General features: G+C 41.1%; 1 protein-coding gene across 2 annotated transcripts in view; it reads right to left on the reverse strand.

Moving 5' to 3' along the window:
- usp6nl (USP6 N-terminal like) overlaps positions 1-22,500 on the reverse strand; it is an 89,360-nt gene that overhangs the window by 53,727 nt on the left and 13,133 nt on the right. Inside the window, exon 2 of one of the 2 annotated variants that reach the window (XM_083528395.1) lies at positions 22,333-22,419. In XM_083528395.1, coding sequence (XP_083384521.1) covers positions 22,333-22,336 — 4 coding nt within the window. In that variant the 5' untranslated portion in view covers positions 22,337-22,419. Of the gene's footprint in view, positions 1-1,390; positions 2,124-22,332; positions 22,420-22,500 lie in introns of those variants that run through there. The other variant, XM_083528393.1, reaches the window with a different exon arrangement.

Here is a 22,500-nt window from a genome sequence, read left to right on the forward strand (position 1 = left end):
ATGGCAAAAGTTTATGGACACCTGGCCATAAGATTGGTATATGCTTCTACGCTCCCTTTCCACAATTAGCCCTCATGTCCTGTTATAATAACCTCCACTGGGAAGATGTTTTACTAGATTTTGATGTTTGCTTGTGGAGGCCTCGAGCCAGAAAGCTGTTAGCAAAGTCAGGTACTGATGTAGGTGAGGTGGCCTGGGGTGCAGTCAACGTTCTAGTTCTTCCCAACGGTGTTCAGAAGGATGGAGGTCAGAGCTCTATAGCAGATCTTCCACTCCAACCCATGGAAAGCATATGTTTATGTAGCAGGCTTTGTGTACGGGGTATTGTGGGGGTTTACATGCTCCTGAGGTTCCAGTGACCACTGTTTCTGCTCCTCTTCCCTCCGTGGATCTTCCCACTTCGTCCAGGCCTGCCTCTGGATAGTGTCCTCTACGATTGGAGGCCACTCTGTGCAGCTAGGGACGGTTTCTCATCAACGCTGGATGGTTCCATGAAATTCAGGAGTAAGAACAGGAGCTTTGAGGATGGATTTGGACTGTAGTTAATGTCAACAGACTGCTACACTGACTCAGGACTACAGTTTGCTTCTGATCATCATCACTGCACCCCGCAACATCGTATATCTGCAATAAATGGACATTCGGTGCTACCCAGATGAGGATGGGTTTCCTCTTGTGTCTGGTTCCTCTCAAGGTTTCTTCCTTATGGCATCTCGGGGAGTTTTTCCTTGCCACAGTCGCCACCGGCTCGCTCATCAGTGACAAACTTACGCTTATAAAGAAGATATTCATTTTTTATCACCACATTATCTGTGTAAAGCTGCTTTGAGACAATGTTCATTGTTAAAAGCACAATACAAATAAAAATGAATTGAATTATTGTCATGTGGGAACAGGTTTTGGTCTCCTAGATCAGGCGGAGAAAAAAAAAAAATTACCCACTAACACATGTAATACAATTGTGTACCTCCAAATCTGGAGTTACAGGTTCGGAGAGGAACCACATATGGCTGGGAAAATCAGGTGTCCCCGTCCATTTATCCATGTAGTGCATCACACTCATCTAATTTAGAGTAGTTTCATCATCTATACCAAATCAACAGGACAAAGAAGGAGCTGGATGTTCTCACTGTCAGTCACATGACCTACAGTAAGTCTAAGTCTAGATCACAAAACTACTATATATAACTGCCACATATTTCTCCTACTACCATCATCTCTTTCCCTCTGTCTCATTTTCTCCAAGTCTGAAGTGTCAGCAGCCTCAACGTGTGAGTTCTCAGCCTGTCAAAACGGAGTGATTTCCAAGGGAAAACACCAGCATGTTTTTCCGCTTTCACACACGTACTGGTGTCCTTTCATACAGAAAGTGCTAACAAGTTACACGCACCTGCGAATCTGGAGCCGGCACGGCGTCGAGACGGAGACACCAGCTCTCTGACGATCTGAAGGACCTGCATGGTCAACTGAAGGCGGAGACGAGTGCTGAACGTGGCACGGAGTCAGAAATACAGGCAGGGCATGTTCACATGGGCACAGAGGTCGCCCATAGACCCCCGAGAGCATCAATGCCATCATACGAAGAATGAGACAACATGAACACACACACACACACACACACACACACACTTACATCTGTAAAGTCAAAAAGCCTCAATGTTTTCGCTTCATATTATCCAGTAGAAGGTCTGAAAAAGCAGCTGAATTCTTTAGTAACCGATCCAAAAGAAGAAACGTTTCGAGCTCACGTTCGAGTCCTTCAGCCTGATTAACGTGAATAATTTAGCGCCAATTAGCAGCTGTAACGATGCAACAAGTCGCGTCCTGAGTGCATCCCACACTGCAGCCCGCCGCTCCACTATCCCTCCGTTCTCTCCATCTTTTCATCCCTGCGCCGCTCCGTCCTCCTCGCTCTAATGCCTTCCGGCACACTGCTGCTCCGAGCCAGAGACCAGCTCTCTCTCTCTCTCTCTCTCTCTCTTTCTCATACTGCCTCACTCCATCTCTTCCCCTCATCCCCTTCTCTATCAGCTCAGTCACACACTCTCTCTCCCCCTCTCTCTCTCCATCTGTCTTTTTTTTCTCCATACACCTCTCTATCATATCTCACTCACTTGTTTGCTTTCTCCTCCTCCTGCTCCTCCTATCTCCTTTATTCTGATTAGGGAAAAGCTTCAACTTTCCATCTGCTCTCTCTTTTCATCTCTCTCCTTTGCACTTATTCGCTTTTCCTATCCCTTATTCATCCCTTTCTCTGAAAGAAAGATGAGAAAAAGAGCGAAAGAAGAATAAGGAGGCAAAGAAGAAAGATGAGAGAAAGAACGAAAGAAAAAGAACGAAAGAGGCACAAGGGGAAACAGAACAATAGAAAATGAGAGGCTGAGAAAAAGGGATGAGGAGCATAAAAGGATGCATAAAGAGAAAAAAAGAAAGAAGTGATAGAGAAACTAAACAAACCTACAAAGCTTCTGATTCCTTTCTCCCTCTTTCTCCATCCTTCTCTCTCTTCACCCCCCACCTTCCTCATCCTGCTTTCCTTGTAATAATTTTTTTCTTTCTTTGGTTCCTCTTCCCTCTCATTCCTTAACCTTCATTCTTTCTCCCCTGTCTCACTCCCTCAGCTCTTTAACTTTACCTTTCAGTGTGACCAATTATCTTCAAGGACATTATGCTTGCATGTGCATGTGTTTTTGCATGTGTGTGTGCATGTGTGTGTATGTGCGTGTGTGCGTGTGTGCGTGTGCACGCGCGTTTGCGCGTGTGTGCATGTGCATGTTTGTGTATGTGCGTGCATGTGCGTGTGTGTGTATGTGTATGTGCATATGTGTGTGTATGTGTGTGTATGTGCATGTGTATGTGTATGTGCATACGCATGTTTGTGTATGTATATGTGTATGTGCGTGCATGTGCGCGTGTGTGTATGTGTATGTGCATGTGTGTGTATGTGTATGTGCGTGTGTATGTGCATGTGCATGTGTATGTGCATATGCATGTGTGTGTATGTATATGTGTATGTGCGTGCGTATGTGCATGTGTATGTGTATGTGCATACGCATGTTTGTGTATGTATATGTGTATGTGCGTGCATGTGCGCGTGTGTGTATGTGTATGTGCATGTGTGTGTATGTGTATGTGCGTGTGTATGTGCATGTGCATGTGTATGTGCATATGCATGTGTGTGTATGTATATGTGTATGTGCGTGCGTATGTGCATGTGTATGTGTATGTGCATATGCATGTGTGTGTATGTATATGTGTATGTGCGTGCATGTGCGCGTGTGTGTATGTGTATGTGCATGTGTGTGTATGTGTATGTGCGTGCGTATGTGCATGTGTATGTGCATACGCATGTTTGTGTATGTATATGTGTATGTGCGTGCATGTGCGCGTGTGTGTATGTGTATGTGCATGTGTGTGTATGTGTATGTGCGTGTGTATGTGCATGTGCATGTGTATGTGCATATGCATGTGTGTGTATGTATATGTGTATGTGCGTGTGTATGTGCATGTGCATGTGTATGTGCATATGCATGTGTGTGTATGTATATGTGTATGTGCGTGCATGTGCATGTGTGTGTATGTGTATTTGCGTGTGTGTGTATGTGCATGTGCGTATGTCTATGTGCATGTGTATGTGTATGTATATGTGTATGCGCATATGCATATTCATGTGTGTGTATGTATATGCATGTGTGTGTATGTGCATATGCATGTATGTGTTTATGTGCATGTGCGTGTATGTGCGTGTGTGTGTATGTGCATGTGCATGTGTATGTGTATGTATATGTGTATGTGCATATGCATGTATGTGTGTATGTGCATGTGTGTGTATGTGTATGTGCGTGTGCGTGTGTGTGTATGTGCATGTGTATGTGTATGTATATGTGCATATGCATGTGTGTGTATGTGCATATGCATGTATGTGTGTATGTGTATATGTGTATGTGTGTATGTGTGTATATGTGCGTGCGTGTGTGTGTTAAAACCGCATGACACCCTGTGCTATAATCAATCCCACACTAATGGCCTTCGTTCCGATCATTTCACACTTTGACTCAGAACTAAACATCCAACTCCCCACTGCGTCACAAAAACAGCTCTACACACGGCATCAGTAAAACACACAGATACTTCAGAAAAGCCAAAATAAATAAATAATTAAAACTAACTGGGATATACGGGGGTGAAAAAAACTATCAATTTGTGGAGTAAATCCTACACACCAAAGCATTGCTCTAAACCAGGAGTCTGGATGCACTGCTTTGAAACTGAGCAAACAAATGTACGACTTTCCGCACGCTACTTCCTGGTTGCGTATCGCATTTGGATATTCGTTTGTCTAAACCCGAGAGTCTCAAAAGCGCTTTCCTGGAGTAGAAGCTCGGATGGATAATGCTTCCGTTCGCTTTTTCAAAATGTTCGAAATCTACATTTGTTAATCTTGTAGATGCCTCCGACAGCCTGGGCTGCTCCAGTTAAACAAACAAAGATGCAAAACAAATAAAGAAGCAAAACAAATATTGAGAAAGGAATTAAGAACTTTTGATTTAAGGATCGAGTATTGTTTCAGATAAAAGGAAGTTTGAAAAGTCGGTTGAACGGGTTTATGCAAAATATAACGCGATGCAAACCAATAGGGAATTCGCCACTTAGCTTTCCGTCATTTCCTTGGAATGTTTAACAGGCGAAGGTGGAAAATTTACGCCCAGTGTTTGTTTGCAATGCGCTAAGCGTGAGGGATGGATATTTCCGCTCACAAAACCGCAACCTGTAGTCAGTGTTTCAAACTGAATCAACAAATATATTTCTAAGTTGATTCATCTAAAGCTAAAACTACACTACATAGACAAGGTTTTGTGAACACCTTAAGATTCGTATGTCCACATTGGAGAAAGTGGGAGCTTCACTCATGGGGCCCTTGAGCAAGGCCCTTAACCCTTTGTGCTCCAGGGGGCGCTGTATCGTGGCAGAGCCTGCGCTCTGACCCCAGCTTCCTAAACATCGCTGGCATATGCAAAGAAAGAATTTCGCTGTTCTGTAAAGTACATGTGACCATTTTATTTAGTTACCATTTGCTGTTCTAATGAGCTCCACTCTTCTGGGAAGATGTTCCACTAGATTTGGAGTTTGTGCTCAATCACCCACAAAATTAGGTACTGATGTAGAGTATTCAAGGTCAATAGGGTTGAGATCAGAGCTCACTCTCTCTCTCTCTCTCGTCTTTTTCCTCTCTATATCATAGCTTCTTCTCCTCCTGCTTCTTTTCTCGTCCCTCTCTCTTGCTCACGTCCTCTTTTACTGGCCTTTATCCATCCTGATTTAAAACTCCCTTCACAATTTCAAAGAAAGAAAGAAAGAAAGAAAGAAAGAAAGAAAGAAAGAAAGAAAGAAAGAAAGAAAGAAAGAAAGAAAGAAAGAAAGAAAGAAAGAAAGAAAGAAAGAAAGAAAGAAAGAAAGAAAGAAAGAAAGAAAGAAAGAAAGAAAGAAAGAAAGAAAGAAAGAAAGGGGGGACTGAATAGAATAAAATAATGTAGGTCCCTCTTTCCCCATCCTTCTTTCTCTTCACCCCAATTCTCAAAATCTTTCTGATCATTTCTCTCAGTTTTCTCTCCTGGTCTCAGGCTCTGTATGATCCCCCACTCCAACTCATGTAGCTCATGTGTACAATATAATTCATTTAAAGGAAGATGTTTTACTTTGCTGTATTTCTGATGCTGAGATCCGACGTCCTACTCGGAGCTTCTGCAGCCGCCGCCGCCTTTTACATCATCGAAATCTGCTATGTTGAGCTAAAATAGTAATATCACTACTAAATCTCTTGCGATGTCCAAAGTCCATTTCGGTACATTAAAAAAAAAAGTATATCGTAATCCAGAAAAATATTACGCCCTCTGGTCCGAAAAGGAGGGAAAGGAAATGAAGTGGAAGATGAAGATAAAGATTCAGTTCACGAGTTCATTATAACAAGTCAACTGGCTCAGCCGAGACATTGATCTGGTATTGACACAGATCACACACACACACACACACACACACACACACACACACACACACACACACACACACACACACACACACACACACACACACACATCACATGATCAATGTGTCTGTCTAGCAATCATTAGAAAATGGAAGAAGCTAAACATCACTGTCAATCTCCCTCGGACTGGGGCTCCATGCAAGAACTCACCTCGTGGGGTCTCAATGATCCTAAGGAAGGTGAGAAATCAGCCCAGAACTACACTAGAGGAGCTGGTCAATGACCTGAAAAGAGCTGGGACCACCGTTTCCAAGGTTACTGTTGGTAATACACTAAGACTTCATGGTTTGAAATCATGCATGGCACGGAAGGTTCCCCTGCTTAAACCAGCACATGTCCAGGCACGTCTTAAGTTTGCCAATGACTATTTGGATGATCCAGAGGAGTCATGGGAGAAAGTCATGTGGTCAGATGAGACCAAAATAGAACTTTTGTGTCATAATTCCACTAAACGTGTTTTGAGGAAGAAGAATGATGAGTACCATCCCAAGAACACCATCCCTACTGTGAAGCATGGGGGTGGTAGCATCATGCTTTGGGGGTGTTCTTCTGCACATGGGACAGGGCGACTGCACTGTATTAAGGAGAGGATGACCGGGGCCATGTATTGCGAGATTTTGGGGAACAACCTCCTTCCCTCAGTTAGAGCATTGAAGATGGGTCGAGGCTGGGTCTTCCAACATGACAATGACCTGAAGCACACAGCCAGGATAACCAAGGAGTGGCTCTGTAAGAAGCATAACAAGGTTCTGGCATGGCCTAGCCAGTCTCCAGACCTAAACCCAATAAAGAATCTTTGGAGGGAGCTCAAACTCCGTGTTTCTCAGCGACAGGCCAGAAACCTGACTGATCTAGAGAAGATCTGTGTGGAGGAGTGGGCCAAAATCCCCCCTGCAGTGTGTGCAAACCTGGTGAAAAACTACAGGAAACGTTTGACCTCTGTAATTGCAAACAAAGGCTACTGTACCAAATATTAACATTGACTTTCTCAGGTGTTCAAATACTTATTTGCAGCTGTATCATACAAATAAATCGTTAAAAAATCATATATTGTGATTTCTGGATTTTTTTTTTTTAGATTATGTCTCTCACAGTGGACATGCACCTACGATGAAAATTTCAGACCCCTCCATGATTTCTAAGTGGGAGAACTTGCAAAATAGCAGGGTGTTCAAATACTTATTTTCCTCACTGTATATATATATATATATAAATATAACCCCGTCTTCACAGCTACAGCATTTGCTTTAATCATGTAGATTACTGCCTACTTCATGTAGAGTTTGGACTTCTTTGGACGTTCAAAGGCTCTGAATAAAGAAGCTGCTGTTGGATCCATGATGAGCTCAGATGTTCAGCTATTTTATGAGTTGCTCCTAAGCTCCTGGTTCCACAACATTAACTGACGGTATAAGACTATAGAAAGGGCATTACTCATAATCACACGCTCCGGGGCTCATGGTAGTTCTCACTCTCGGGTGTTTTGTAAAGTTTAAAAGAAATTTCATAACGCTCTTGATGTCATCCAAATGAGGATGGGTTCCCCTTTTGAGTCTGGTTCCTCTCAAGGTTTCTTCCTCATACCATCTAAGGGAGTTTTTCCTTGCCACAGTTGCCCCATGATTGCTCATCAGGGATCAATACACATCGTTCACATTCATTCTTAAGCTCTCTGTTGTGAAAAATGCTTTAGAAATAAAGAACTTGCATTAAGCTCAGTTGGATCGACTGGGCTGTGTATGTTTTTCGAGTCCTAGCTGATAAGGAACATATGCACTGGAACCAGTAGGTTCAGGGACAGCTTTTTTCCATCCAACATCACCCTACTGAACTCTACACTACACCATTAAATCACTGTAGAAAACTTCTGTACAATTATCCATATAATGTACATTTTACATATTGTATTTTTTTTTAGACTCCTCATTCTCTACACCAGCGGTCCCCAACCTTTTTGCGCCACAGACCTGATTAATGTCGGACAATATTTTTATAGACCGGCCTTTAATGTGTGGCGGAAAAATACAACAAAATACAATGATACAACCATAAAAACTGGTATTTTCTAAATATAATAATAAACGTGAACCCACTGTGTTGGTTTTTGTTCATTTTGCTCGCTTTTATTATCTATCTATCTGTCTGTCTGTCTGTCTGTCTGTCTGTCTGTCTGTCTGTCTGTCTGTCTGTCTGTCTGTCTGTCTGGTTTGAACACTTTGGATTGCTTCCACTCAATAAAGGTCAAATGAGATCAAAGCAATTAATACAATCTTTTTATTTATTTACATTGTTAAGATACTTTTGTGGATGATTTTATTAATGCTCTAGTTTATTTCAAGTAATTTCAGTTAACTTCAATCGTTTAAAAATAATAATAATAATAAAATTAAAAAAAGAGATAAATCGACAATTTTTTTTTATTCAATATTAAAAATATAAAAAAAATATTTTAATATAAAAAAATATATTATTTCTCATATTTGTTTTCCATTCTCTTAATCACACGGGGCTTAGCAAACAAAATCTCGCAATACATATGATCGATGCTCTATAATGCGCAATATTTCAAAATCTAAGCTGCTAACCTGGAAGTCTAAGTGAATTTCATTGGGGGCCTTTTCCTTAAAAAGAAATGTTTGACAATGATAAATGATAATAATAATACAAATACGAGCAATATGTTCAGATATTTGAAACAATCAGGTAGAACATAGGGTGGGACGGGACAGGACGGGGAGACGCAGGCCATGGCGGGGTTGCACTCAAATATGTCTGTCACTCTCTTGCATTGATGCAGATTCTCTAAGTAAAGCCACTGATCGAGAAATGTGATGTCAAGAAACTGTAAATGAGGCGTTTGTGAAATATTCCAAGTAAAAAAAAAAAAAAAAAAAACAGTTTAACAGCAATTTGTCATTTTCATTATTGCATTATCCACACACACTCAGGATGTGGCAGCTCAGTGGTTAAGACATTGGACTTTGAATCAGAAGGTCACGAGTTCAGTTCCCAGCACCACCAAGCTGCCACTGGGCTTTGAGCAAGTAGCTCTGGAAAAGGGTGTCTGCCATATGCAATAGTAGTAAATGGTACTAGACTCTTTATAAACAGATAACACGAGTGTATAAAATCGTTTTTTGTCCAACAGTTTAAAAGGAAAATTTCAATATAGTACCATTAACGAGGGGGGAAAAAAAAAATCTCAGAGGCAGGAAGAAGGTCAAAAAGGAGGAATCCCTGTGGAGAAAAACATTCAAAAGCCTTTTTACCAAAATTAGCCTTATCTAAAAACAACGCTTAAAAAAAAAAAGCTCAGACTTTTCTTTCCTTCCGCCTGCCTTCTCTGGTATTTAAGAATCGTCCCCTTAGGATCTTCAACTCCGTATCATTATGAAGCCGGCTTTGTGCACAAGGGCATTGACCTGCTGGAGCAGGTTCACGTCTCCTAATTCAATTCAAGTTGTGCCCCTCCAACATTGTGGCTGGAAATGTCAGGTGTCTCAGTACTGTTGTTCTGATTGTGTATATTCTCTTAATATGGAACGTTTCTGTTTTAGTTTTTGATGGTGTTTTTTTTTTTTTTTAAGTTTCTTATACTTTTATATGTCTGTCTGTTCATCTGTTTATTGATCCTTCAAAGGTTGAGGGGTCCCCATAATTTTGTCCATATAGTGTAAGTTTGCCTGAAAGTGATTTATTAGATTGCGTGCTCTCAAATCAAAAACGTACCATTAGAAAACGTATGCATTTGAAACTGTAGTTCATCCTCTCTACCACTAGGATGGATCGTTCTGCTCTTTGGTTTCAGATTTTTAGTCTAATCGGACGCTGGATTCTGAAACATCTTACCAAACGTTCAAGGACGGCTTAGCCCTGGCTGGGAGGTTTGCCAAAAGCTGCTGGCTACTGAAAAGAGGAAGGAGTCCTGCTGACTTCCTGTTTCGGTGGACATCAGCACGTAGAACTTTGCCTTTGGTTTTAAGGTAAACATTATAGAGATAAAGAAAATAGAGGGGAAAGTAAAAGAGAAAAAATAAATAAACGCTAAAACAATAATATATATATATATATATATATATATATATATATATATATATATATATATATATATATATATATATACACATGATATTTAATTTCACATCCTTCTTCTGAGGCAAAAAAGTGTAAGCGTTAAATACTCCTCAGGTTAATATCAAACCTCAGATCAGACAGAATCAGACTTGTGTGCTTGTGAGTAAAAAGACAAGGTGTAAAAACCTGCAGCTCCTTAACACCGCATCGGGTCGAATTAATCCACGCTGAGAGCTGCTAATAAAGTGCGGCTGATCGCTGGCCATTTATAATGTATGGCGGTGTGAGCCCCCCGGTTATGAGCTCGAGTGTGAGTGGTAGAGAGAGAGAGAGAGAGAGAGAGAGAGAGAGAGAGAGAGAGAGAGAGAGAGAGAGAGAGAGAGAGAGAGAGAGAGAGAAGAGCGAGGGAGAAAGAGGGAGAGAGAGAGAGAGAGAGAGAGAGAGAGAGAGAGAGAGAGAGAGAGAGAGAGAGAGAGAGAGAGAGAGAGAGAGAGAGAGAGACTTCAGAGTACAATTCGATTCCAATTGATATTTTAGAAGCGTTATGATTTTTGGACACTTTTCTCCTGAAAGTGAGTACGAGAGAAAGAATCGAAGGAAAGACAGAATTATGAACAGTTGATATGGACGGACGGACGGAAAGACGGAAAGACAAAAACGATGCATTATAGTAGCATTAACTCCGCTGTGCATACATCTGAATACAGAACTGAAACACTAAACTCATGTAGCTTTCAGCGGTATCTTTTAGTAAAATGGAACGAAAAAAATCGGTGGTTTGGAAATAACCCGTTATGAGACGAATATGATGTCCAAATGTTCGCCTCCTTGCAGAAGCTGCTGCACGCATGGGAGAGTGGACAGCCAATCTGGTGGTGACGCTTTAGGATTCGGAAGCTTGTTTTTCAGAAGTGTCTGAAACTACGAATACTCTGCGCTGTTTCTTGTTAAATGGAAAAGCGATGATGTGTGTTTAGCTCTGTTATTCAAGTCGATCATCTTCATAAATACTCTACAAAAACTATGTTTATGTATGTATGAATATGGAGAAAAAGGATGTGGTTGGGCGGGGCTTAATCGCGTACTCCGGCTAGCCAGTACACGGAGATCAGCTACATTTTGGCTTGTCTTTTAAATTGCCGTTTTGCGGGCGGGGGTATACGCACGCATCGCATGGAATAGACAGTAAATAAAATGAACCCGTCTTCGTCCCTGCCTACACTGCTCCCTTCTCTCTAAACAGGACCCGCGTCCAAAGCTCTTTCTTTCTGTTCTTTTTGGTTTGCGATCGTTCCCTCGCCGAGTGTGTGTGGAGGCAGAACTGGGTCGCCGGGGCAACACGGCTCGAAGGAGGAGGCGGGGAATCGCGGTTTGTTTGACCGGTGCAAGTCTCCGCGTCCGCAGCGAAGTCAGTCCTCGTCTGGACGGCTATAAAACGCATCAAATTCCCTCAACGACCCGGAGGATATTTACAGTCACGGGGACGCTTGGTAATTTATGAAGGCACTTACATTAGTGTCCTGGGGATACGACACAAAAATATGTGTGTTTGTTTCTATCTGTGTGTGTGTGTGTGTGTGTGTGTGTGTGTGTGTGTGTGTGTGTGTGTGTGTATGTGTGGAGTAGAGCCTCTATAGGGACTAAATGTTCCCACAGTGAAAGCTAAGTAATTGTGGGAACTCGCACACTTAGTGAACAAACAACACACACACACACACACACACACACACACACACACAATATAGCAAGTCCCAGGTATTAGCAGAGAATTATTTCACTACAGTAAAAGAGTCAAACGTTCAGAAACACAGAGTCCTACCATTTTTGAAAGACACCTGCATGTTCCTTTAGTTTATATGCTGCTACGTTGACCAAACGACTACAGAAATAGGAACTGCTTTTCATTGAAAAATCCTCCTTCAGCATGAATAGGAGCTTCGCACACACTTGGAATCCGGACAGTTCGTTTCTCCAAAACATTCAGCTCAAACACTTTGCTGTGCCTCTTGTACAAAAATTGGCAAAGCTGCTCATCACTAGTTGAATATTTCTCTCGGAGCCTGCGAGCCGGTACATCTCAGAGCTTGGATGTATTGTTCAGGTCATTGTCTTGTTGTATGGTGACGGACTTGCATGGTGTTGAAGTATAGAATGGTAGTCATGTTGGTTCAGTGTTTCTTTCACCTGGAAAGAGTCCCCAACCTTCTCTGTTCCAAAACAACCCCAAACCATTAAACTTCCACCTACATATTTGGCTGTAGGTGTGAGGAAGTCTGCTCCTGTTCTCTGTCTTACAAAGGGTCTGCTGTTGGAGACAAAAATGTCACATTTGGACATTGAAACTTTGATCCACACAGTCACTGTCCAATTTCGGTTTGTTTTTGCTTTTTACCCAAAACAAGACGAACATGAATGCGTCTCAAACACGAGAAGAGGCTAGGTGTTTGCAAACTTGACAGAGAATTAATTCTCAAATCATATTAAATTTTTGATATATAAAAAAAAAAGAAAAGAAAAGAAAAATAAAAAAACCTGAATGTTAATAACTAAGGCATTCTACACAGAACTAAATGATTGCATGTTTTCTTTCACAGTTACAGAAACCTAGAGGCCACAGCCCACCCCTAGCCCACCCGGTCCTTATCCATTTAACAGCACGGTTCTAACAACAAAAAAACCCTACTGAAATGATTCTAATGACAAGAATTAACACTCGAAAAAAAGAAAAGGAGAATGGACAAAGAAAAATTAGCTGACTATGGATTGAAGCATATATAAAGAAATATGTGTTTAAGAAAAAAAAAATGCAATACAAATTATTTACTGTATGTACTAATAATGTACAAACTAAGAAAACTTGGATGATGTTTAAAACAAAAAAATGCTGTTTGTGCTGCAGTCAGCGCTTTTCAGTCTGCATTTTTGAAAGGTCAAAATACATTTTTTCAGCCTTCGGATTAGATTTTTTGGAAAGGGGACAAATTGCACTTGCAATATCGATCCATTCAAAGATACGCAAAGCAAATAAACGCTCGAGCGTAGTGTACTCATGAGCAAGTTTTCACATCTGTCTTAAATCAAATGTAGCCATATGAACTGATCTGATCAGAAGGATATACGTGAGAAAGGTTTGGTGAAGATCGTCAAAATTGCAGCATTATTTACTAATACAGGGGGGCAGGTCTTGATATAACTATAATGAATGGACATTCGATGCTGGATGAGGACAGACCCCTTTCTTGAAGTTGGATTATTTCAAGTTTTTTTTTATTTTTTATTTAATAGTTTTATACCATTTCTGGGAATATTTCCATGCCACTGGTTCGCTCATTAAGAATATATTTATAGGGAATAATTCATGACATTAAAATTTATTACTTTTAAGCTGTATTGGTTTGACACACAGTTCTTTCTTTGGCATGAGATTTCATTTGGATGCTACGGATTTTATTCACGTGATGTAATCGAGAAACCTGTCCTGATCTCCTTCCCTTTATTCTCATGCTGAACATACACTTCCGACTGTTTGCCTATACACTTTAATCCGACTACGCACTCCTGATATTCAAATCACACTACCCGGTGTCACCCAGGAGAGGGTGGGGTTTTCCTTTTGAGGCTTGGTTCCTCACAAAGGTTCTTCCTCATGCGTTCTGAGGAAGTTTTCCCTCGCCTCTGGTTTACTCGCCAGATCACAGAGACCTTTCGCATCTATTAAGCTGGGTGTCGAGTGTGAATCAGGATGAAACTGATACCTCTGGTTTGTTTGCCAGTCGGTCGGATTTCTCACGGCACGTAATTAAACAAATCAAACAAACAAGTCTCCTAGTTCAAGTGAAGGGAGAAATTGTATTCTACCACATTCATAAACATCCGATACAATTGTGTCCCTCCAACTAACTGTTGACAGCTCGGGGAAAAATCTCATATGGCTAGAAAAGTCAGGTGTCCCCATACTTTTAATCATATAGTGAATATCTGTCTAGCTTATCTATTTATTTGTCCTGGTTTTTGTCATGTACGATTCAACGAAGTAATTGAGGGGGAAAAAAGTTCTTCAAGAATGACAACAGAGACTGGATATGCTTGAAAAGCTTGTTTGAAGATCACAGCAGGACTTTTTAGCACCCAGGGTTGAGCAAGAACGTTGCATCTAGAGCAGGTCAGAGACAGTGCGAAACAAACCTCGAGTTTCATCTTTAAGATGCTATGTTTAAAAAAAAAACACAAACCCGGGACACACAGCTGGATACAAACCCAGTTTTGATTGAGTGAAAAATCGATAACTCCTTCCCTGCAGTCTCCTCGGTTGTTTCTGGCTGTATGGGTTCTTGTTCCAAGGTTTTAGGGCAGGTGAGGGGGACAAGTAGGACAACTAAGCCTTATGTATATGTAATGCAATTCGGTATCAACTAGAGATCGGTGCCGATAGTTGATTGCTGGAACTATTGGCGAAAATCTACACTGTTTATATTTTTTGCTGTCGTTACCTCTAGAGGCGAACCGCTGACGCCGCGTGCGGTTTGTTTTTACACTTGTGGCTGCGCGCTGCACGGAGTGCACTATATTCTATTTGTTGTTTGTAATTTATCTAATTATAAAAATATTTATTCATATTTATTTTATTTAACACATTTCCATAAATCAGTACTGGGTTTTTTCTACCAGTTCAGTACAATTTTACAAAGACTGTTGTGGTAGTTTGTTTATTATCCAGTATCCATTTTAAAAACTATCGAATGATTAATCGGTTGTCGGCGAGTACGATCCAACCTAGCCGTCTGTATCGGTAAAATCCACTATCGGTCGTCCTCTAGTACCAACTTTTAATAGGCAGGACTGATCCCTATATAGAAACGTTGAAATGTCTGTGTATTAAATCGCCACCGCAAAGAAAGAAATGTATTGAATTTAATGCAAGAATCTGATCTACAAATGCAATAATAAAATTCCATCATGTTAATGCCCGGGATAGTAAATCCAAAAGATATTAGTATGGAAGGAATGCAGTTAGGATGCGGAAGCTAAAGTAGTTCACATTAAGACTACAAAACTAAATTGGAACAGTTTTCCCCGCACTGTCTTTATGCAATTTCTCAGTTATTAAGCGGTGAATGTTTCGTCCTTTAGACACCGGGTATAGAGTGAATCTTTTCTCAAACACACTATGACGTGATTTGAATCTGAGACTGTAGTCCAGTGGCATTTACTAAACCCTTCCTCGTAAACGGCAACGCATTGAAGTTGTTGTTTATTTTATGCTCTCTCACACATTTCCTCGCTCTCTCTTTTTTTCTAGCTGTTGTGCAACAGACATTTGGTCTATGTCCTTATCAGATCCCAGCATGTCTTTACAGCCTCTGTTTCGCTGCAAACAATTCCAAATCTTTGACAAAATGGGGTAGTCAACTTAATGACGTCTTCATACTTTAAATGCATGTTTCATTTCAGTAGATCCTTGCTATAGAAAAAAAGTGATTTGGACTTATATGTCACTCTTTACCAAACTGTTACAACAAAGTTGAACAACTGTATCGAATGTCTTTGGATGTGGTAGTATGAAATTTCTCCTTCGCTTGAACTTAGAGACCCAAACCTCTTCCAGCATGGTAATGACTATGTGCACAAAGATGCACTTGACATGAATTGGAGTGGAAGACGTCCTGCTATAGAGCACTAACCCTACCAAAATCCACTGGAATTAATTGGAACACTGACTGCACCCCAGGCCTCCCCACCTCACCTACATCAGTCAATGACTTTACTATTGCCCTTGTAAAGCTGGAACATCTTCACAGAAGAGTGGAGTTTACTATAACAGCAAATGGGAACTAATTGTCGAACAGGATGTTCAAAAAGTAGAGCAAACAGAGCAATTTTATGGTCAGGTGTCACATTTTGCCTGTATAGTGTACATCAATATGTCAAATATTTGTATATCATTTATTATGGGATATTATTAATCCAATAAAAATGCCCAGCCTGTTTATAGCTGATCTCACTTATTTCAGATGTTTAAAAGCAGTATTTTGCCAATATAAGAGCAGGCTTAAAAAGTCCAATTTAAGACTTAAGACCTTTTTAAGACCATTAACAATTACATTTAAGACCTATATCATGACCTCCAAAACACACAAATATGTTGTTAGTAACTGGCCTTAACCAAGCCCTATATCTGTTTTGTTTTTTTAAGCTAGGTTTGGCTAAACTTGCACTTCCCTGTATGTTTTACATCTGTGGTACAATCCACGAAAGATGCGTGCCAAATACAAAAAGCTGATTGGCTGTTGCACGTTAGTCTCATTTGTAGTCGCAATTGGAACTAACAAATATAAACAAATACAAAACAAAACAAAAACAATCTTAAGTGCTGCCTGACCATTTCAATGAGCATTAAGGGGAGTGTTACATGGACATTAAGACCTGTTTAAAATTAATTAAGCCCTAGAACATCGAATTTAAGACCTGAAAATGTAGATTTTTGAATTTTAGACTTTTTTTTTTTAGAGACTGCGGGAACCCTGGTAAAGCTTCAAAAAGGTAATAAATTACCAGAAATGTAACCGTATAATAGGAAATAGCAGAGAAATCAGACTATATGCAAATGATTAGAACTATTTTGGAGTACTGCGGTGCTCATACTTGTGTTTTTTCTTCATTGTCAAGGCGTTTTAAAACTGCTGCCGTCCCGACACGTTACTTTTCTACCAAGCAACAAAGAGCTGAATAGTGAAAAAAAATTGATTTCGAATTTAGAGCTCTGTTAACATGCGCACAACATCCACTGGAGCTTTATGAGACTTCTGCGGTTATACGCATTTCCTCATTTGTATTTTCTAGCCATGTGACGTGAGAACTAAAATACGGGTAGTTTAAAAAGCGAAGACTTTGGAGAGCAACATACATTAAAAGGAGAACCGTAAATGCTGTGGTTCGGTGTGGTTGGAATCACGCCTATAGGGCTTTCTCAGGAAATTAATATATTAACTTTGTTCCTTTCTAGTATGAACACATGGTCAGTATGTGTGTGTGTGTGTGTGTGTGTGTGTGTGTGTGTGTGTGTGTGTGTGTGTGTGTGTGTGTGTGGCACAGGGTCCACTTTTTCCCTTCCTGATGTTTACTACGAAATGCAAAGGTACTCCTAGTGTGACTTCCTTCCCTTGTTCATCCATCTTTTCCTTCTTCCCCTACACACACACACACACACACAAACACACACACACACACACACGGTACACATGCACACTAAAGAAAATTTACAGTCACAAGCCTTACCTACAAATTTAAGGACGAGCAATGTTTGCCTGTCTGTGTGTGTGTGTGTGTGTGTGTGTGTGTGTGTGTGTGTGTGTGTGTGTGTGTGTGGCACAGGGTCCACTTTTTCCCTTCCTGATGTTTACTACGAAATGCAAAGGTACTCCTAGTGTGACTTCCTTGCCTTGTTCATCCATCTTTTCCTTCTTCCCCTACACACACACACACACACACACACACACACACACACACACACACACACACACACACACACACACACACACACACGGTACACATGCACACTAAAGTAAATTTACAGTCACAAGCCTTACCTACAAATTTAAGGACGAGCAATGTTTGCCTGTCTGTGTGTGTGTGTGTGTGTGTGTGTGTGTGTGTGTGTGTGTGTGTGTGTGTGTGTTTGTGTGTGTGTGTGGCACAGGGTCCACATTTTCCCTTCCTGATGTTTACTACGAAATGCAAAGGTACTCCTAGTGTGACTTCCTTCCCTTGTTCATCCATCTTTTCCTTCTTCCCCTACACACACACACACACACACACACACACACACACACACACACACACACACACGGTACACATGCACACTAAAGAAAATTTACAGTCACAAGCCTTACCTACAAATTTAAGGACGAGCAATGTTTGCCTGTCTGTGTGTGTGTGTGTGTGTGTGTGTGTGTGTGTGTGTGTGTGGCACAGGGTCCACTTTTTCCCTTCCTGATGTTTACTACGAAATGCAAAGGTACTCCTAGTGTGACTTCATTCCCTTGTTCATCCATCTTTTCCTTCTTCCCCTACACACACACACACACACACACACACGGTACACATGCACACTAAAGAAAATTTACAGTCACAAGCCTTACCTACAAATTTAAGGACGAGCAATGTTTGCCTGTGTGTGTGTGTATGTATGTATATATATATATATATATATATATATATATATATATATATATATATATATATATATATATATATTTACACACATTACACACACACACACATATATACAGTGGGTACGGAAAGTATTCAGACACCCTTAAATTTTTCACTCTTTTTTATTTTGCAGCCATTTGCTAAAATCATTTAGGTTCATTTCTTTTCCTCATTAATGTACACATAGCACCCTATATTGACAGAAAAACACAGAATTGTTGACACTGTTGCAGATTTATTAAAAAAGAAAAACTGAAATATCACATGGTCCTAAGTATTCAGACCCTTTGCTCAGTATTTAGTAGAAGCCGCCTTTTGATCTAATACAGCCAGGAGTCTTTTTGGGAAGGATGCAACAAGTTTTTCACACCTGGATTCAGGGATCCTCTGCCATTCCTCCTTGCAGATCCTCTCCAGTTCTGTCAGGTTGGACGGTAAACGTTGGTGGACAGCTATTTTTAGGTCTCTCCAGAGATGCTCAATTGGGTTTAAGTCATTGCTCTGGCTGGGCCATTTAAGAACAGTCACGGAGTTGTTGTGAAGCCACTCCATCGTTATTTTAGCTGTGTGCTTAGGGTCATTGTCTTGTTGGAAGGTAAACCTTCAGCCCAGTCTGAAGTCCAAAGCACTCTGGAGAAGGTTTTCGTCCAGGATATCCCTGTGCTTGGCCGCATTCATCTTTCCCTTGATTGCAACCAGTCGTCCTGTCCCTGCAGCTGAAAAACGCCCCCACAGCATGATGCTGCCATCACCATGCTTCATTGTTGAGACTGTACTGGACAGGTGATGAGCAGTGCCTGGTTTTCTCCACACATACCGCTTAGAATTAAGGCCAAAAAGTTCTATCTTGGTCTCATCAGACCAGAGAATCTTATTTCTCACCATCTTGGAGAACTCCATGCGGGTTTTCATGTGTCCTGCACTGAGGAGAGGCTTCCGTCGGGACACTCTGCTATAAAGCCCCACTGGTGAAGGGCTGCAGTGATGGTTGACTTTCTACAACTTTCTCCCATCTCCCGACTGCATCTCTGGAGCTCAGCCACAGTGATCTTTGGGTTCTTCTTTACCTCTCTCACCAAGGCTCTTCTCCCCCGATAGCTCAGTTTGGCCGGTCGGCCAGCTCTAGGAATGGTTCTGGTCGTCCCAAACGTCTTCCATTTGAGGATTATGGAGGCCACTGTGCTCTTAGGAACCTTAAGTGCAGCAGAAATTTTTTTGGAACCTTGGCCAGATCTGTGCCTTGCCACAATTCTGTCTCTGAGCTCTTCAGGCAGTTCCTTTGACCTTAATGATTCTCATTTGCTCTGACATGCATTGTGATCTGTAAGGTCTTATATAAACAGGTGTGTGGCTTTCCTAATCAAGTCCAATCAGTATAATCAAAAATTTCTGGACTCAAATGAAGGTGTAGAACCATCTCAAGGATGATCAGAAGAAATGGAAAGCACCTGAGTTAAATATATGAGTGTCACAGCAAAGGGTCTGAATACTTAGGACCATGTGATATTTCAGTTTTTCTTTTTTAATAAATCTGCAAAAAGGTCAACAATTCTGTGTTTTTCTGTCAGTATGGGGAGCCGTGTGTACATTCATGAGGAAGAAGAATGAACTTAAATGATTTTAGCAAATGGCTGCAATATAACAAAGAGTAAAAAATTTAAGGGGGTCTGAATACTTTCCGTACCCACTGTATATACACACACACACTATAGGGACAAGTGTTTGGAGACAGCGGATCAGAAATCCTGTATAACGTCTACAAGGGTGAATGCCGATTACAGTAATGTAATGATGTTCATTCACCATCATTCACCTGAAAAACACACATTTCACCAGGTCTCCTTCAGCATTTCATCATCTAAACACCCTCCCCAAAAACATCTTATTGGCATCTCTTTCTTTCCTTCATGATCTCATCCCTCCGCTTCTCTCTACCTGAGTGGTGTAATTCAGTGTATCAGGAGCAGGATGACTCATCGCTGGGTGATTACTACACACTCGTTAGGTCTGTCACTATCCCACAGTTCAGAGCAGGGGGCAATCACGCTAATTATACACACACACACACACACACACACACACACACACACACACACACACAGGTGACAGGCAACAAAAACAACCAAACACAATCAAGCAGGTACTGCAACATTAAAACACAAACACACACTCAAAAATGGGTAGAATTGTGCATTATATTTATACACAGTCAAAAAAGACAATAATGGTAATCATTTGTTCCCCAAGTCCACACACACACACACACACACACACACACACACACACACACACACACACACACACACACACACACACAAATGAATTGAAATGTGCATTATTGAATGGTAATAATTTGTTCAACAAGTCCACACAAACTCAGGCAGCACACAGACGCCTGTACACACACTTAGTGTAAAAGTGTGCTGCGGTCATGTTTGGTGCTGCTCTGTGAGGTCATTTCTGTTCTGCGTCAAAGAAAATAGACATTTGGTTTGAACTGTTATTAGAGAGAGAGAGAGAGGGAGAGATTCGTTCATTAACATGCCTTGCCTTTCTTCTTATTGCCAGGTGTGTATTTTTGTTCAACCCTAATTACTCTGAAGACGTCATTTTTGGACAAAGCTGATTCTCACTCTGAAAAGCTCGGTATCGGCGAGTACCGTATTTTTCGGACTATAAGCCGCTACTTTTTTCCCACGTTTTGCTTATTTATAAATTTTCCTGGGTTTTTCCCGGTTTCACAAACTTCAAGCCAAAAAAACTGAACCCCATAACATTAGACCAATGAAATTTCCGAAAGGAAACGAAAAAACGCACCTCACCTGTGTTCTGAGCTGCACGGCATCGGGAGAAAAAACTTTTTTATTTTTTTACGCACGACGACGCAAAAAGATAAACTCCCGAGAGAAATAGTTGTAAAAGGAAGGAGGAAGACAGTGAACAATGACTTACTTGGTAGGCTACTGTTTAGATACAAGCCGTTGTAACGCATTGAGTCAGGGTGAAGGGAGAGCTCGCTAACTCCAGTTACAACAGAAATCATATAAGCACAGACAGGTTTCCAAAACTCGTGCTTTTTTATTTTTCTAGGCAACAGTGTTACGGGTTAGTCAAAGAAACTTAGAAATGAGCATCAGAAAATAATAAGGACATATTCCTCGTCTTGCACACATGCAGTAAAACCGGAAAAAAATGCCGTGGCATGCTATTCCCAAAATACCGCTATGCTCCTAAAGGAAGCGCAACATATTTCACCCGTTACAACGTGTGTAACTTGTCCTTCGTTAAAGCCTGTGTGAAGTTCATTAGTTTCAGTGTAGACACCTGCGGCTTATTTATGTTCAAAATAAAAATATTTGTAAAATTCAGTGGGTGCGGCTTATATATGGGTGCATTTTATAGTCCGGAAATTACGGTATTTGCACTCTGGAAGAATAGCGTTCTTACAACATGGCTCACGCCTCACTCCGGGGTCCACACTTCCATCCTGAGCAGGACGTTTTTTCATGTGTCGGCTTCATTTCGACAGATAAATAGATTCCCTATGGGCTTCTCCCTGTTGTCTGTTGTCCACCAGCCTCCCAAAACATGTCTCTCATTATACTAGTAATTACACTAGCTGCTCTAAACCGTCGCTAAGTGTGTTTGTGTGTGTGTGTGTGTGTGTGTGTGTGTGTGTGTGTGTGTGTGTGTGTGTGTGTGTGTGTACGTGTGCATGGTGCCCTGTTCCAATCGTGGTTCCATTCCAGGTGCGTGTTCTCTTATTCTGCTAGAATACTAAAATACTGACCAAGAACATGCTGAAAAACTCACATCCCATAAAACAAACACAATTACACTGATGTGGCCTTGTTAACACTTCCTATCCAGAACACACACACACACACACACACACCTTCACAGACACTGAAGCTGACTACTTTCATTCGAGCCACATGTCTGAGTCATTATATAACCATGCTGTGTGCGTGTGTGCGTGTGTGTGTGTGTGTGTGTGTACTCACTCATACTGCGAGGCTGGTTGGTGGTAGGCAGGTGAGCTCCAGGTGAGGCTGTTCATCCACAGATGTTATCCTCACTGCACTCATGACCTACAAAAACATCACAAAAGGCATTTAGCGATAATCAATTGCGGTCCCCAGAATAAATCCCACCCGCTGATCACGTTCAAA

The sequence above is a fragment of the Silurus aristotelis genome, assembly GCF_946808225.1.
Source record: "Silurus aristotelis genome assembly, chromosome: 24".
NCBI classification, from domain to species: Eukaryota; Metazoa; Chordata; class Actinopteri; order Siluriformes; family Siluridae; genus Silurus; species Silurus aristotelis.